The sequence below is a fragment of the Musca domestica genome, unplaced genomic scaffold, assembly GCF_030504385.1.
Source record: "Musca domestica strain aabys unplaced genomic scaffold, Musca_domestica.polishedcontigs.V.1.1 31, whole genome shotgun sequence".
NCBI classification, from domain to species: Eukaryota; Metazoa; Arthropoda; class Insecta; order Diptera; family Muscidae; genus Musca; species Musca domestica.
In genome coordinates this window covers 5,772,017-5,789,388 of record NW_026712309.1, presented here as the reverse complement: position 1 = coordinate 5,789,388, position 17,372 = coordinate 5,772,017, and the positions used below count along the sequence as shown (strand labels likewise).

Below are 17,372 nucleotides of genomic sequence, written 5' to 3'. Positions count from 1 at the left end.
AGAAAGAGTTAATTGGTTGGGGTGAGAGGGAAACAGTTCTCAGAAGTATCGTTTCGAGAGGAAGGAACAAAATTGCTCCATAATTCAAAAGCAACCGAATCGCAGGAGAGTTATAAATTAGTAATGGATGCGTAGAAAATAAATCAAAACAAATCCTTGGGTCATATGGCTTCGATGAAAAATCGAAAAATGAGAGCGTAGGAGGGGATCATAGAGTTCATTTTAAAGAAGTTAAAACGTTTCGGTCGGTTCTGCCGACAAATGTATACCCTTAGCCAATTTCCGATATTTCAATATATTGTGACTTGCGTTATGATTATTCAAACTGTTGTCCCTTTATAGGGGAGGTTCCGAAGGAGTGGGTAATATTGTTCATTTCATATGTGACTTAAGTTTAATAATGGACTGAAGTCACCTACTTCATCCAATTCGAAATATCGAGATGTGCAAAAATAAAGAAAATCTAACATTCATTTCCGATTTTATGTTTCGCAAGTTATGAGAGATATAACTATTGAAAATTGTTACCATTTTGTGGGAGAGATATCAGAGGATTGGACCGATATCTATAAACTTTATACCATATTTTGTATTGGAAGAGATATTTGGATGTGTGAAATTTAAAGAGAATCGGATGCTTTTTTCGCGTTCTATGAGAGTAATAATTATTCAAATTGTTGACCTGTTGTGGGGGAGGTACCAGAAGGAGTAGTCCGATATTGTTAATCTTCATAGCAGATCTTGTGTTGATAGAAGCATTAGGATGGTCCGAGTTTGAAAGTAATCGCATGTTCATTTCACGTTTTATGTGCTTAATGGTTATTCCAAATTTTAACCCGTTGTGGAGGAGGACCTAGAAGGAATTTTCCATTCTATCCGTTTTTCGTTGTTCTTGCGTTAGTGGAAATATTGAAATGTGAGAAATTTAGTTATAATTATACAATTTTTTGACACTTTGTTGTCGAGGTACGAGAAGTAGTGGTCCGATACAGAATATCACGGCGGAACTTGTGTTAATTAAAATCTTCGGATGTGTCAAATTTGAAAGAATTCGAATGGTTATTTAGATTTTTTATTAATAATATAGTTATTCAACATTTTGTGGGAAGTGGAGGTCTTATATATTCTATCTTCAAATCAGACCTTGTATTAATAGAAAAATTAGGATATGCTAATTATGAAATGAATCGGATGCTCATTTCTCGTTTTATTAGCTTCGTAGCTATTCAAAATTTTGACCCGTTCACCAGAGATCTTCACACCAGATATTATGGTGGTAAAATATTAGAATGTTTGTAATTTGAAGACAATCTGAGTCTTATTTCATATTTTAAAAGAGTTATAATTATCCCAAGTTTTGACCCTTAATGGGGGAGGTACTTGATGAAATGGGCATATATTGTTGTATTGCACAGAGCTGATGAAAAGATTGGGATTTGCTAAGTTGGAGCAAAATCGGATGATACTTTCTCTTTCTAAGATGCAAGACATTTTATTTTAAAATTTTGACCTTTTGTAGGGGAGGTACAAGAACTAAGAACTTAACATTTGGCATGAGCATCAAGGTTGGAAGTTAAGTTTGATATATGAAGGTGGTTTTGAAAATGTGTACTAAGTGTGCGAACTGTACTAAATGGTACTAAATTTGGAACAGTTTAATTTAAGTTGAATGGATTAAGTTGGAATTTTGAAACTTTTTATTCGGATCCCTGTTGGTGGTTGGTTTGTGATAAAGATGCGGTTTTGGAAATATGTACTACAATGGCACGAAGAGTACTAAATCGAACAGATTGATGAACAAATCGTGCTTGCTGTTCATGTATAGCCTGGACATGTGGAAAATTGAGTACTGTATATGTACGAAGAGTACATTTAGTACTATATTTGGTATTGAGTGCAGGGATAGAAAAAAACCCTTTAATTTGTCGAAAAGTACTAAACGATACTAAACTTGGTATTGGGTGATGTAATAGATCTGGAATACTTAAATTTGATATTGAAGTCTCTGTTGGTATCTGTAATTGAGATGTGGAGGTGGTTTTGAAAATACGAACTATAGTTCTTTGAAAAGTACTTATTCGGATTAAATTTGGTGTTGGGTGAAGGAATAGAGCTAAGATCTTGAAATGTGATTTAGATGTCACTGTTGGTGTCTGTGGTTAAGATATGGAGGTGTTATTGGAAATATGTACAATAATTGTTCGAAAAAATCTACGCGCCACTAAATTTGGTATTGAGAGAAGGGATAGAGGTGGAACCCCGAAATTTGATACTGAGGGGACTGTTGGTTTGTAGGGTTGACATATGGAGACGTTGAAATAGGTTTAGACAAATAAATTGTATTTTTAACCCGTCTTTGTGATCGATTAACATTAAAAAACAAGTAAAATAGAATCAGTCGGTTTTGCCGACAGATGTATACCCCCAGCCTTGAGTTATATCCGTGACAGATTTGGACTATATCGGCTAATTCTTGTACTTTATATGAGATAGGTGCACATTTTCGGAAATATGCGTCAGGTAACAGATATAGCGGACCGAAATATTCCATTTTCATACTTCATCTAATACAGAAAAAATATATTGGTATGTGCAAAATTTGAAGGAAATTGAACATTCGTATCCAACTTTATGCGAAATCATAAATTCCGACAAATTACATATTCCTATCAGAATACTGGTTAAGAGAAATATTTAGATATAGCAAGTTGTTAAGAACCACCGGCTTGTTTCGCAAGTTATGACAATTATAAGTTGGCAGATCTTGTGTTGACGAAAATATTGAGAAGCTTCAAGTCTGAATAGAATCGGATGTTAATTTTGCGTTTTATGAGCTTCGTGGATACTCAAAATTTTGATCTTTTGTGGGGGAGGTACCAGAAGGAGTGTACCGATATATCCCATCTTCACACCAGATCTTGAGTTAGTAGAAATATTGGGACGTGAGTAATATGAAGAGAACCGGATGTTTATTTCGGATTCTTTCCTCGTTTTGATTATTCAAAACTTAGGTCCTTTGTGTGGGAGGTACCAGAACGAATGATTCAATTTCTACCATCATTATAAAAGATCTTGCGTTTATAAAAATATTGAGACCTGCTAATTCTGAATGGAATCGGATGTTAATTTAGTGTTTTAAGAGCTTGATGGATATTCAAAATTTCGACCTATTGTGGGGGAGGTACTTGATGGAGTGGACCGATATTATCCATTTTTGCACCTTATCTAGAACTGACGTAAATATCAGGATTAGCAAAGTTGGAACAAAATCGGATTATCGCTTCTCTTCCTGTGCAGAAAAAATATATTTTTTTGAAAATCTCGATCATTTGTGTGGGAGGTACCAGAAGGAGTGGACCGATATATTCCATCTTAACACCAGACCTTGGGTTAACATAAATATTGGCATGTGTGAAATTTGATGACAATTGGACTCTTATATCACATTTTATAAGAGATGTAATTATTCAAAATTTTGACCATTTGTGGGGGAGGTACTTGATGGAGTGGACCGATATTGTCCATTTTCACACTTGACCTAGTACTGACGCAAATATTAAGATTTGCAAAGTTTGAGCAAAATCGGATCATCGTTTCTCTTTCTGTGCAAAAACTAAATTTTTTGAAAATTTCGAACTTTTGTGGGCGAGGTACCAGAAGGAGTGCACCGATATTGCCCATCTCCGAACTCGATCTAAGTTTGACAAAAATATTACGATGTACCAAGTTTGGACCAAATCGGATACTCCCTTCGAGAGTTATCGTGCGCACCAGCTAGCCAGACAGACAGACGGACGGACGGACGGACGGACGGACATCGCTAGATCGACTCCAAATGTTCTGAAACGGATTTGGTCCAAAGAGACCTAGGGTCTAAAACCGTTATTTCGACTAGGCACGTTTTGACCGTATCAAATGATATATACCCTCTGTAGCCATATGGCTGAGGGTATAATAATTCCTGTCCCAGAACAATGGAATTTCAAAAAATAAATTTTTAGGACTTCTTGTTAAAAAATAATGGACCTTTTAAGTATATTTTGACATGATCTCCCAGTATGAATTTTTGAGTATTCTTTAAACATTCCCCGCATTTTGTGCTTTTGATGGACCTATTTATATTTGCTGTAAAAAGTCGACCTGCATTAAAACAAATTCGAAGTATCAGACGGTTTGACATCAAGTGTATGAACTCAGTATTTGATTATTTATATATCATATATACATATTTATATACGATATGTGGCTGAAAGTTACCACACATGGTATACAAATATGTCTATATGATATACAATAATCAAATCCTGAGGGTATATAATGCTAAACTTTCTGATATATTCGAACTTGTTTTAATTAATTTTTCAGGCAAATAGAAATAGGTTCCATCTACAAATAAACCTACGACAAACGGAAATATCCTATCCGACAGACAATATATTCGAAGTTGACGACAATAACAACGACGATGACAAAAATAACAATAATAGCAAATAGACGCCCCATTAAAGCGTTATTACGGAATAAATATGCATTACATAAATATCCTGCAGATGCTCATGTACATTAATACAAATAAAGATATATCCTTGTGCACATTCACACACACACACATCGATATCCATTCGCAGACAATGACGCTTTTGAATAGTGGGCAATTTTCTTTGGGCTTTTCGGAATGAATGAATGACAACGAAAACAAAAAAAAACACTAAAAGTTAATACAAATCACAGAATCATAAAACCACGAACAGTGATTTGAATTGAATAAACATTTTGACAATCCAAAAAAAAAACTATAAAGGGATCTGTGAATTTATTTCCATTTTTATGAGGGACCTTGACTAAGGGTCCCCAAAAATTATGGTTTAAAAAAAACGAAAAATTCTCAACTCGTGGTATCCTTAACCAATGTCCAACGAACTATTACTTATTTCTTCTCCTTTAGGTTTTTACTAAGTCAAATACCCTCGAAAATAATTGCAGCTGACAAATCGACAGACCACAGCTCCCAATCTCTTTGCCCACCCTCCCGATCATGGAAAATAAAAATCTTTGTTTTTATCTCATCAGATCTACAACAAAGCCAAAAAAGGTATAAAAATAATGGCAGGCATTCAACGATGCCGAATGGTCGTTAGTTGTAGTTGTAGCTGTAGTAACCACTGCCAGCAGCAACGACGAAGGCAAAGACGATTGAATGAACGAATGAGACTCGCATTACAAGCTCTCCTACTTAAATGGAATTAGTTTTATCGCTGGCAAAAGAAAGCGAAACGTAAATGAAAATGTGCGACAGTAAATGGGACAGGGGAGAGGGGAGAAGAGCATTAAATAGACAAAAGAAAACATGCACGCACGCACACACAGACAGAACACAAAGCGGAACGCGGAATAGTTTCGCTTTATGTTGCATTTAGTGGCACTCGAGGAAGCAGAAAGGAAATGGCCGGAAGTAGATGTGGATGGTTGACAATCGTCGAAAGGAAGACACGGGTAAGCATCGAAGATAAGGAACAAACAACAAAGATCGCTTTAATATAATGACATCCATAGATAGAAATGGAAATGCTCACATGTGCGTTCGGGTGTATGTGTGTCATTACGAAGAAGCTTTTAATATCTCATATGAAAATTGAATCCTCAAAGATAATAAAGAAAAAATTAAAAAGGATGAAATACCACGAAAAAATTCTGACAAAACTACCGTTGAAAGTGAAGACAATGAACCAGGCAATAGCAGCGTAAGTGGTTTACCCAATTTCAGCTTTTGTTTTCGTTCTCCTTTTTTAAAAGTATCACTTGATTGAAGGAGCTACAAAACAATACAGCATCAAAATCAACCATTAAACACAACAAATAATTCGACACAATTCATGACACATTTAGGTATATTTATATACTAGCAAGTGCCCGCTACCTCGTCAGATTAGTTTCATGAGATCGTGTTAGGCCTTTTTAGTACTAACAAGTAAGCAAAGGCTACAGTCGAGCGGGGCCGACCGTTGAATACCCTACAACACTATAATAAACGATACAGTTTATATAGGCGAGATACTGGAATAAATTCCACAATATATTGTGACAAATAATAAAAGAAAACCATGAGGTTTCGTTCTCGGATTTTCGAATAATAGCAACTTAAACTAATTTGCTCATTTCCAATTTATTGGTAGATGTTGCACATAAATGGTCTTCCTAGATCAGGAACCAATATTATTGGTTTTTGACTGAAACGCATCTATATGAGATACAGACATTTGACTATATTCTTCAACGAAATCAGCGTCAACGAAATAGTTGTGAATTCTCCAAAAAGTCACTGGAATGGACATTTTGGTATTTTGTCTACAAAAGATGGCAACTATTTCACACATTGAATATTTTTGAATGGCCATCCAAAACTGCTTGGCTTTTGCAATGTCCGGTAACCCCCATTCAAATGTGCGTGAGGATCGGGCGATAATTACGACCTGCTGACAATTTTGCAGTTTTTTGGTCCATTTCAACCCCTAAATATATGACGATCATCTCCAAAAAGAGTAGGCTTCTACTCTGACCCTCATCTTATCCCCATGCAAAATTTCGTAAGGATCGGGCCATAAATGCGACCTGTATATGATATCCTGATATCCTACTTAGTTTTGTTAGCTGTAGAAATATTTCCAAATGTTTAATTCAAAATGAAAATATGCCAAAAATATGACAAAATTGAAAAAAATATGAGAAAATGTTATAAAATCAATATTTTCATCTTTAGAGATATATTTTTATGCGATTTTTTTGACGTTTTTTCTTTCCTGCCAAGAGGCCATTCTGAATTAATGAGAACTGTCGAAATCAGTTCAGCCGTTCTCGACATATAAGAGGTCTTTCAAGCATATCTTCTTTGATAGACATGTATATCGCACATATTTTGCTATATATCCGATTTGTTGGATGGTAACATCAATGTAAAGGTCAGAAGTAACCTTGTCATGGCTTTGTGATTTCGCCGGGATTTAAAATATTCGCGATTTAATGAAAAATTTTGAATTTTTTCAACACAAAAGATATGGTCTATTTTACCCGCTAAATATTATCCGATGACCACCCCGCCCTTAACTCTAGCTACATGCGAAATTCCGCGTCGATTGGTCTATAATTGCGACCTGTATAGCTACTGCAAAATCCGACATTTTTTCAGTATTTGGTCCATTTCAACCCCTAAACATTTGGCGATCATCTCCAAAAGAAATAGGGTTCTATTCTGACCCCAGACCCACCTCCATTCTAAATTTTGTGAAGATCGGGCCATAATTGCGACCTGTAGAGTGATTACAAATTAACATGGACAGACGGACAGACGGACGGACGGACATACATAGCTAGATCGACTCAGCTCGGCGAGCTAGGAAGATCCATATATACTTTTCTATGTGGGAAATCAATATTTCGAGGTGTTACATAATTTTTGGCCCAATCAAACTTATAATACCCCCAACACATAGTGTTGTAGGGTATAAAAATTCACAGTTTGTTCGTTTAACAAAATTTTTTAATCAAAATTTTATACAGCGTACTAAATTTTCAGCCTTTTGGACCCACCTCAAATTCTTCCGTCAAAAATTATTTCAAGCTTCTATTCCTTCACCCAATACCAAATTTCGTAACATTTAGTACGCCTATCCAAAACAAAACGCCAATATTGGTCCAAATCTCGATGTATGTAGTCATTTTCGTACAATTATAGTGCACATTTCTAAGACCACTTCAATATCTCAATCCCAGATACCAACACAGACCTCAACATCAAATTTGAAGATCCCGGCTCTATCCCTTCACTCAATTCCAAATTTAGTACTTTTCGTACAATTATAGCACATATTTCTAAAACTACCTCCCTATCACAATTCCAGATACCAACAGAAACTTTAATATCAAATTTCAGGATTTCGCTCCTATTCCTTTACCCAATACCAAATTTACTACCACCGCCAAACCTCAAACACAGATACCATCAGTTAACCATGCATCATATTTCTGAGTTTTATCTCCATCCCTACATCTAATACCAAATGTAGTACCATTAAGTACTTTTCGTACAAATATATTACACATTTCCAAAACCACCTCCATATAAACAGGCTATACATGAACAGTGGGCCTAATACCAAATTTCAGATTTTAAGCACTATCTGTCCACCCAATGCCAAATTGTACTAATTAGTACTGTTTGTGCACTTCTAGTACACATTTCCAAGACCACCTCTTTATCACAAACAAACCAACAGGGACCCCAATACAAATTTTCAAAATTCAACATTTCCAAAACTACTTTCATATATCAAACTTTAATTCTCGTACCAAACTTCAAATTCTTATCTCTAGTTGAATATTGGTCTATGACAAAAATTGCCTATATAGGTCCACGTTTACGTATAGGCTCCAATATAATGGATATTTTTCAACGTACAGCCTGGCCGAACTTACGGTTTTTATACCCTCAGCCGTATGGCTAGAGATACGGTCAAAACGTGCCTAGTCAAAATAACGGTTTCAGACCCTAGGTCTTTTTGTACCAAATCCGTTTCAGGACACTTGGAGTCGAATTAGCGATGTCCGTTCGTCCGTCAGTCTGTCTGTCTGGCTGGTGCGCATGATAACTCTCGAAGGGAGTATAAGGGAGTATCCGATTTGGTTCAAACTTGGTACATCGTAATATTTTTGTAAAACTTAGATCAAATTCGGAGATGGGCAATATAGGTCCACTCCTTCTGGTACCTTCACCACAAAAGTTCGAAATTTTCAAAAATCCATTTTCTGCGCAGAAAGAGGAACGATAATCCGATTTTGCTCCAACTTTGCAAATCCATTTTGAAATTTTCATGCAGCTCATAAAACGCGAAATAAACATCCGATTCCATTTAGTACAGTAGTGGTACATCGCAATATTTCCAACAACACAAGATCTGTTGTAAAGATGATAGTGGTTGGACCATTTCTTCTGGTACCTCCCCTACATGGAGTTCAAGATTTTGAAAAGCAAAACTATCAAAAAAGCGGAATAAATAAGCATCCAACTCTCTTCAAATTTCATACATCCAAATATTTTTGCTAACACAAGATCAGTTGTGAAGATGACATATATCTGCAAACCCCTTCTGGTACCTCACTCACAAAGGGTCACAATTTCCGATATTTATATCTCATATAAAGTATAGGAAGTAATCGACTACTACTTTTAGGGGTTGAAATGGACTAAAAACAGAAAAATTTCCTGTTTTTGCAATTGCTCTATAGGCCACTATTATGAACCAATCGACGCGAAAATTTATATGGAGTTAGAGCTAGGAGTGGGCAGACTATAATTAGCGGGTAAAATAGACCCTAACTTTTATGTAAGAAAATATGAAAATTTCCACTAAACCACGAATATTTTCAATCCCAGCCAAATCACAAATACTTTCAAATATCACTTCTGACCATTTCAGTGATGCTAATAGCAAAGAAATCGGATATATAGCAAAATAGGTACAATATATATGTAAAAGAATTGATCTTATTTATTCTGCTTATAAATCAAGAACCGCTGGGCCGATTTTCACAATTCTCATCAATTCGAAATGGTCTCTTGCCAGAAAACGTTAATATCTAAGAAAATCGCGGGAAAATATACCAATAAAAAAGTGAATATCTTTTGTCGATTTTTTTCAATTTTGTCATATTTTTTATTATGCGATTTCTTAAATTTGACTTGCAATTTTGAATTGTAAATTTTCTAAATTTTTACACCCCCAACACTACGCTTTGAGGGTATTATATGCATATCGCAATTATCGTCCGAACCTCACAAAATTTTGCATGCGGTAGGGTTAGGGTCAGAATTAAAGCCTATTGTTCATAAGATGTACATTGAGGTGCAAATGGATTAAAAAAATTGATTTTTTCTAATTTTGTAGTCGCTGTATAGGCCACAATTGAAAACTAATCGACACGGAATTTCGCATCAGAAGAGACTTAAAGACAGGGAAGAAGTCTAGCTTTTTGGATGACCGCAAAATGGACCACAATTTTCGTGTGAAATTGTTTTGATTACTTAACAACACTGCGGAGTGCGTAAATATTGGCCAAATACACCGGGTCAAAAAACTAAGGGTAACCTCTGGGCGGGGCTCTTTGACATTATTTCAAAAACTAAAGCTTTCACAATGGATTTGGATATAAGGGAGCTTCGAACATATTCTAGTTTTGTAGGGTATCACATGGTCGACCCCGCACGACTATAACCTTTGCTTACTTGTTTTAAATTAAAATTTTAAGTTTTTCCCCTCTGTTTTACCACCTAACTTCTATACATAAACTTCCAATTCCTGAAAAAAATTTTCATTTCAATGTAGTGTGGGTACAATGGCTGGGGGTTTTTCCACTTATGGCACTTTTATGTTTTGTTATTAAACCAACTGAACAACTAACATCTAAGAATGATTTAATCCTACGTAAAAAATCAATGAGCCTTCAAGTTTTAACGGATAATAGTATTTTGAATCCACCCCCACACTTTATTTTTACATTTCATCTTAAAATGTGTTAAAAAAAAAAAAAACAAAATAATTTTGTTTATAAAGCCACCCAATTCCGCGCATGGCTGACGGTGTTGATAGACGAAATTTGATATTGCTTGGTCTGCTGGCCAGACAAGTGCCAGTCAATCGAAATCAAATCTGTAGATTTTAATCACTCGATTACACCCGCACCGTAAGCAGCCTCTAGAAGCGCGGTTAGTTCACTGACCAGCCTTGCTCCTCCGAGTGTGAATCGAAGTGGCTGCCTGCGTGGTTGTGTTTGTGTACGTAACACTTATTGAAAGATGTAAATCATGGAGGGTGCTGCTAAGGAGGGGTATGAAGTGAACTTTCGCACTTATCATTCTAAAGGGAATTTATTGAGGCACACTTTCGGATTATTTCAAGTAAATGATGGAGCAGAAGCAGCAGATAGCGTTAAATACGATCTGGGAACAAATGAAGTGTAAACAATGGAATTGAAGGCAGTTCACTTTCATAGAATACGGGTAATTTATTCAAATTGCTGCGATTAGATTCGAAGCCTGATTATACGGCTTTATTATATTAATACATGCATTAAGATTTCAGATGGGTGGTTGTTGAGAATAATTATGGAATTAATTGAGATTGGCAATAAAATAAAAATGATAGTAATACCCATACCAGTCTGTGTAGGAGATATTATGAATTTGTTTTCAGCTAAAAAGTTGAAAGTCGAAATCCTACATATCAAAAACCGATCAACATAATTTTTATTGAGTTTGCATACATTCTACAGGTTAAAACTATCTGCCGGTCGACACAAACTAATGCGAGATATTAGAGTTTGGGACAACCGTTTCGAGTGTGGCCCAGATCTTTATGTTGCGGATGAAATGCACCAGAACTTTTGCGTGGAAAAAACCAAAATATGCTGTCAATAGTAAATATTTTTAATATTAGAGTAATTTCCAGAGGAGATGCATATACCCAGCGTACCTAGTGTCGGACGCCTGTCAAGTCCGCTCAAAGTCGGAAGTTTTTTCCGACATGTCTGGCCGACGTATCTCAGAATTCTGCCTATTTGTCGGAAGAATTTTTTCTCTCTTCGATAAAATTTTGTGAAAATGTCATATTCAATATTCAACTGTCATTACTGAAAAATAGTTATTGCTATTCCTACTTGCTTTTGCCATTGCATCATGACAGTTGTTGTAAATACAGGGTAAGATAAAAACACTGCAACCAACTTCTGACTGCTGTCATTTTCAAGCCACTCTGTGACAGCTCATTATATTGTTTACAGGCGGACAAAAGCATTTTGGTGAGAATTTTCCAGAAAAAAAGTTATTCGTGATGGAATTCAATCGTAATAGTGTCATTTCTTCATATTTGGCTGAAAAACCAGAAGTGGCTATCGTTAGAGCACTCCAGAATTTAAATGTGAAACAAATCGTTTATGTCCTATACCATCGTCAAGGAAGTTGACGGAAGAAAACAGCAACATCAGCAGAAATGCTTCAAAAAGTAAGGAAGGGACTTGATCGAAACCAGCGTCGCAGTGGCCGAAAAATGGCTCGTGGTCTGAACATATGGTAATATTCCATTCGGCAAATATTGAAAAATGAGCTCGCGGTAAGGCCATTGAAATTCCATAAAGTGCAAGAACTTGCTCCGCATCAGAATAAAAATAGACTAAAAAAAGCTGAAGAGTTGCTTCGCTTGACCGAAAGTGGTGAACTGCCGAATTTGGTTTTCTCCGATGAGAAAACATTCATTGTCCAGCAGTTTGTAAACAAACAAAATGAATGATGATCGTTTTTACTTGCCAAAGAGGTCAGCTCAAAATGAGGACCTTCGGTTGGTGGGCCACCAGAACTCAAGCGCCGGCCATGGTAATGGTGTGAGCCGCCATAACAGCCGATGGTCGCTCTCCGCTCGTATTAATCGACCGTGGCATCAGAATAAATGCCGAATATTATCGCGAAAATATTCTGGAGGGTGTATTAAAGCCTTGGGCACGCAAACATTTTGCCGCAAACCTTGGACATTCGAACAGAACTCAACACCATCGCACTCAGCACGCGCCACCCAAGAATGGTTACAAAATGAGGTTCCTCGCTTCATTTCCAGCGCACAATGGCCACCAAAATCTCCAGATACCAATCCGTTGGACTATTGTGTCTGGAGTATTTTGGAAAGCAAGGTTGACACTAAAAAATACTAAAGTGTCGATCACATCAAGCAAGCGCTTCGCTGGGAATCGGCCAAAATACGGCAGAGCAAAATTCGGGCAGCGTGTGTTGATTTCATTGGCCGTTTGAAGGCCATAATTCGTGGTACCTAAGAGAGTTGACTGACATATTATGTTTTCATTCTTGCTTTTACGTAAGCTTAAATGTTAGAATTACTTTATTGCCAATCGGATATTTATTTCATATTTTACGAAATTTATTATAACTCAAAGTGGTAAACTTCTGTGTGGAAGGTATGAGAAGGAATGAGATTTATCCTGCGCGGAATTAGAATGCAGAACGGTCGGAAGGAAAACACGGAGGTGCCGAGATCGACTCCAAAAACAAAGAGATACCAGGGTAAAAAATTGTTATTATGTTAGTCATAATACTGAGGGTATAGTCATATGATTCATTTTTTGGGCATGTTAATCTGTTTGTCAATCTTTGATCAGGCGCTAAGATTTTTCCAAACATATTATTTAAATTTTGTTTTTTTTTTCGCATATATTTTTACTAAGCCTTCCTTGCAAAATATAGCATTTTTTAAAAATATTCCTTAGCATGCCTTGGATTCCTTATTATTTTTCAAGAATAATCTTTCAATTTTGTAGATTGTCAACAAAATACTGTGCAATCCTTTTAAAACAATATTTATCTCAACATTTTCTAAAGAGTTTCACACACATGACACTGAGAAACAAGAAAAACATTGTATTTAGGTAATTGGATTGGACATGAATTACATTCGTATTATCATAATGTATTTTGTACTTCTCATCAACATTCTACAGAAGCACATACCATCCTTTACCTTTCATTTCAATGTTGGAATGTTTTCTACAAAAAAAAAAAAGAAACATTCCTGACCGGCAGCAGATCCGCGTAATTTAATGTACCCTTGTTAAGCTAAATAATAGAGAGCAGATACAACAATCATCAACGCTTTTAGCTATTTCGAAGAGTGCAGTAATTAATTCATTTAATTGGAATGCCATCCACTCCTCGCCTCCATTTACCTTCGGGCTAAATCTGTCATTCTCGCCTGCTACTGCGAGCGGTGATCATCCATTCATTATGCTACCGAACAGAACAGAACAACTTCAAATGCAAAGCAAGAAACGCAAAAAGGAAACTGCATAGTCGAATTATCTCTACATTCAAATCTTAGAGGTGCAAGAATGCGACGACACTCGGACCATCCGAAGAGTTTCACACCTGTGAGAATTTCACGGAGAAGGAACGAACGACACGACAGCTTAATTACATTACATTTTAATAAATACAATTGCTGCCTTGACAGCTAGCCTCAACGGCTCACGGCTCACGGCTCGGTTGCCACGGGTGCTCCTACACACTAAGGCACACACACACACATCCGTCGCACACAAGGAGCAGAAGAGATCGACCACTGGCCATGCCAAGTGTAAACGATGATTATAAGGCAGATACCAAGAGATGGAAAGGGTAAGGGGGGTATGGGGGATATAGGGAAGTCATCAACATACCTGTCATATTCTCGATTATCCTCGTCACATCGGGCATCCTGCAATTCTCGCCAACTTTTGCCATGACGACATGTTGTGACCAAAATAATATCACGGCCATTATGCAAATGGAAGAGGGAATTACGTGTCTCCGAGCCAATGCCATGCACGTACCTGAAATTTACAAGAAAAGAAGAAAACACACACACACAGTTAAACTTTAGTTTAGATGTAAAAAAAGAGACAATAAAACCAAGAAGAGGAAGAAGAGACATAATATTAAGAACAAGATAAAACGTTATCAAATTAAAAACTTGTAGAAAACAAAAGACAAAAGACGACTGACACACCAACGACGCAACAAGAAAAAAAAGGTGCCAAATTCCAACAAAACATGCCATCCAAGGATTCAATCCAAAAAACAAAAAAATAACAGAATACACAGCTTAAAAATACGAATGATGGCCGCCCTCCCCCCCTTTCCCATCCACCCCGCCAATGACAAGTCAAGAGAGTTGCCTCCCCCCTCAATTGGAGAATTTTAAGCGAATTAGCTTTTTGGGCTAAACTGTTAATTGGTCAGCGCCTAAGTGGCCACGTTAACATTGTTATTTTGTTAACATCTAAATAAGCGGAAGTCCCAAGGAAGGGAAAAATAAAACAAAAAACTTTTGAAAAAAAAAAACATTCTTAATCATATTAAATGATTTTCGGTGTCCTTTTGCGATGTCGATCTAATTTGGAAAATATGCTTATTAGGACTCAGTTTTGTTTTTTAAATTGATTTTGGACTGTAGCTCTTAGCAGGGGGCACAAGGATACGTCACAGTATCTGAACGTCACTAACATTTTTTACGACGTATAATACATACGTCATAAAACTAGCCAACTAACACGTTGGAAAGTTTCTGAAGGCGTACGAACTAGATATATACTATTCAGATTTAACCATGTATTTTTTTAATGTTCTCCTCTTTGGGAAATGTCTATATACTAAAGCAAATTTTGCAATGTGTGCAAATTGAAAAGAAATGGGGAATAATTTCTCATTTTATGAGAGTTATGTATATTAAACATTCTGACACATCTCCATGCGATACCTAATGATATCTTATTGGGATCCCAATCTAGTTCAATCGAACGAACTAGTTCATTGTCTAGTTCAGTTGACTCCTGTCGTTTGTATGAAAACTACGCGTATGAGTGATATGAAATATATGACTAAGATTACTCATACGTTTACGAACTGAAAATCGAACATTTATATCCAGTTTTATGTGAAATCATAAATTCCATATTCATCTCAGGTTTCGGGTTGAGAGAAATGTTTGGATATAAAAAGTTGTAAAAGAACGTGGACTTGTTTCGCAAGTTATGACAGATAAAGGTTTCGAAAAGTGCTACCCTTTCGTGGGTGAGGTACCAGAAGGGGTTCACAGATATGCAGAGTGAGATGCAAAAAAGTGCAACCAACTTCGGACTGCTGTCATTTCTAAGCCACTCGTCCAACATCTGTTACAATTACTCCAGTGACAGCTCATTATATTGTTTACAAGCGTACAAAAGCATTTTGGTGCGAATTTTGCAGGAAAAAAAGTTATTCGTGATGGAATTCAAGCGTGATAGTGTGATTTCTTTATATTTGGCTGAAAACCACAAGTGGCTATCGTTAGAGCACTCCAGCATTTAAATGTGAATAAAGCTTTTGTGCCTCGTACGATCGCTCGTTACCGTGATACTGGTAGCGTAGCCCGACGTCAAGGAAGTGGACGGAAGAAAACAGCCACATCAGCAGAAATGGTTCGAAAAGAAGCGACTTGATCGAAACCCGTCGTAGTGGCCGAAAATGGCTCGTGAACTGATTATATCGCAATATTCCATTAGGTAAATATTGAACAATGAAAAATGAGCAAGAACTTACAGCGCAACAGAAAGAAAAAAGACTCTAAATATGTAAAGAGTTGCTTCGCTTGCCCGAAAGTGGTGAACTACCGTATTTTGTTTTCTCCGATGAGAAAACATTCGTTGTCCAGCAATTTGTAAACAAACAAAACGATCGTGTTTACTTGCCAAAGAAGTCAGTTGAAAATTGGCACCTTCGTTTGGCCATCAGAACTCAAGCGCCGGCCATGGTGATAGTGTGGGCCGCCATAACAGCCGATGGTCGCTCTCCGCTAGTATTAATCGACCGTGACATAAGAATAAATGCCGAATGAAAACGCAAACTTTTCGGCAGCAGACCTTGGACATTCCAACAGGACTCAGCACCCTAGCACTCAGCACGCGCCACCCAGAATGGTTACAAAATGAGGTCCCTAGCTTCATTTCCAGCGAACAATGGCCACCAAAATCTCTGGATACCAATCCGTTGGACTATTGTGTCTGGAGCATTTTGGAAAGCAAGGTAGGCACTAAAAAATACCAAAGTGTCGATCACCCCAAGCAAGCGCTTCGCCGGGAAGCTTCGGCGCAGATCAGCGGGGGAGCGTGTGACGGTTTCATTGGCCGTTTGAAGGCCATAATTCGTGAATAATTCGAAAAAATCTAAACTGATTCTAAAATTTCTTTGAGCGTTTTGTTTTTCCAAATCTTGAACCCTATGTGGGCCAGGTAGCAAAAGAAACTGACCTATCTCTACCATCTTTATAACAGATCTTGTTTCGATGGAAATATTGAGATGTACCAAGTCTGAATTGGTATCGGATGTTAATTTCGCTTTTTATGAGCTTCATGGATATAAAAATTTAAACCGATTGTGGGGAAGTACCCGAGGAAGTGGACCGATATATCCCATCTTCACAACAGATCATGTATTAGTGGAAATAATGGGATGTGTAAAATATGAAGAGAACCTGATTCTTAATTCGCGTTTCATGACTTTTATGGATATTCAAAAATTTGACACTTTGTGGGGGAGGTACCAGAAGAAATGGTCCGATCTCTACCGTTTTTATAACAGATCCTGTGTTGAGGGTAATATTCAGATGCGCTAAGTCTAAATTTGGGAGGTACCAGAAGGAGTGGAACGATATATTCCATCTTAACACCAGATCTTGAGTTTATAAAATCAAACACTTATATTATATTTTATAAGAGTTATAGTTATTCAAAATTTTGTGAGGGAGGGA

At 36.9% G+C, this 17,372-nt stretch overlaps 1 protein-coding gene across 1 annotated transcript in view; it reads right to left on the bottom strand.

The window, feature by feature from the left end:
* LOC101894872 (exostosin-1) overlaps positions 1–17,372 on the bottom strand; it is a 296,257-nt gene that overhangs the window by 208,014 nt on the left and 70,871 nt on the right. The window contains exon 2 of the mRNA XM_059125005.1: positions 14,266–14,418. Coding sequence (XP_058980988.1) covers positions 14,266–14,418 — 153 coding nt within the window. The remainder of the gene's footprint in view (positions 1–14,265; positions 14,419–17,372) is intronic.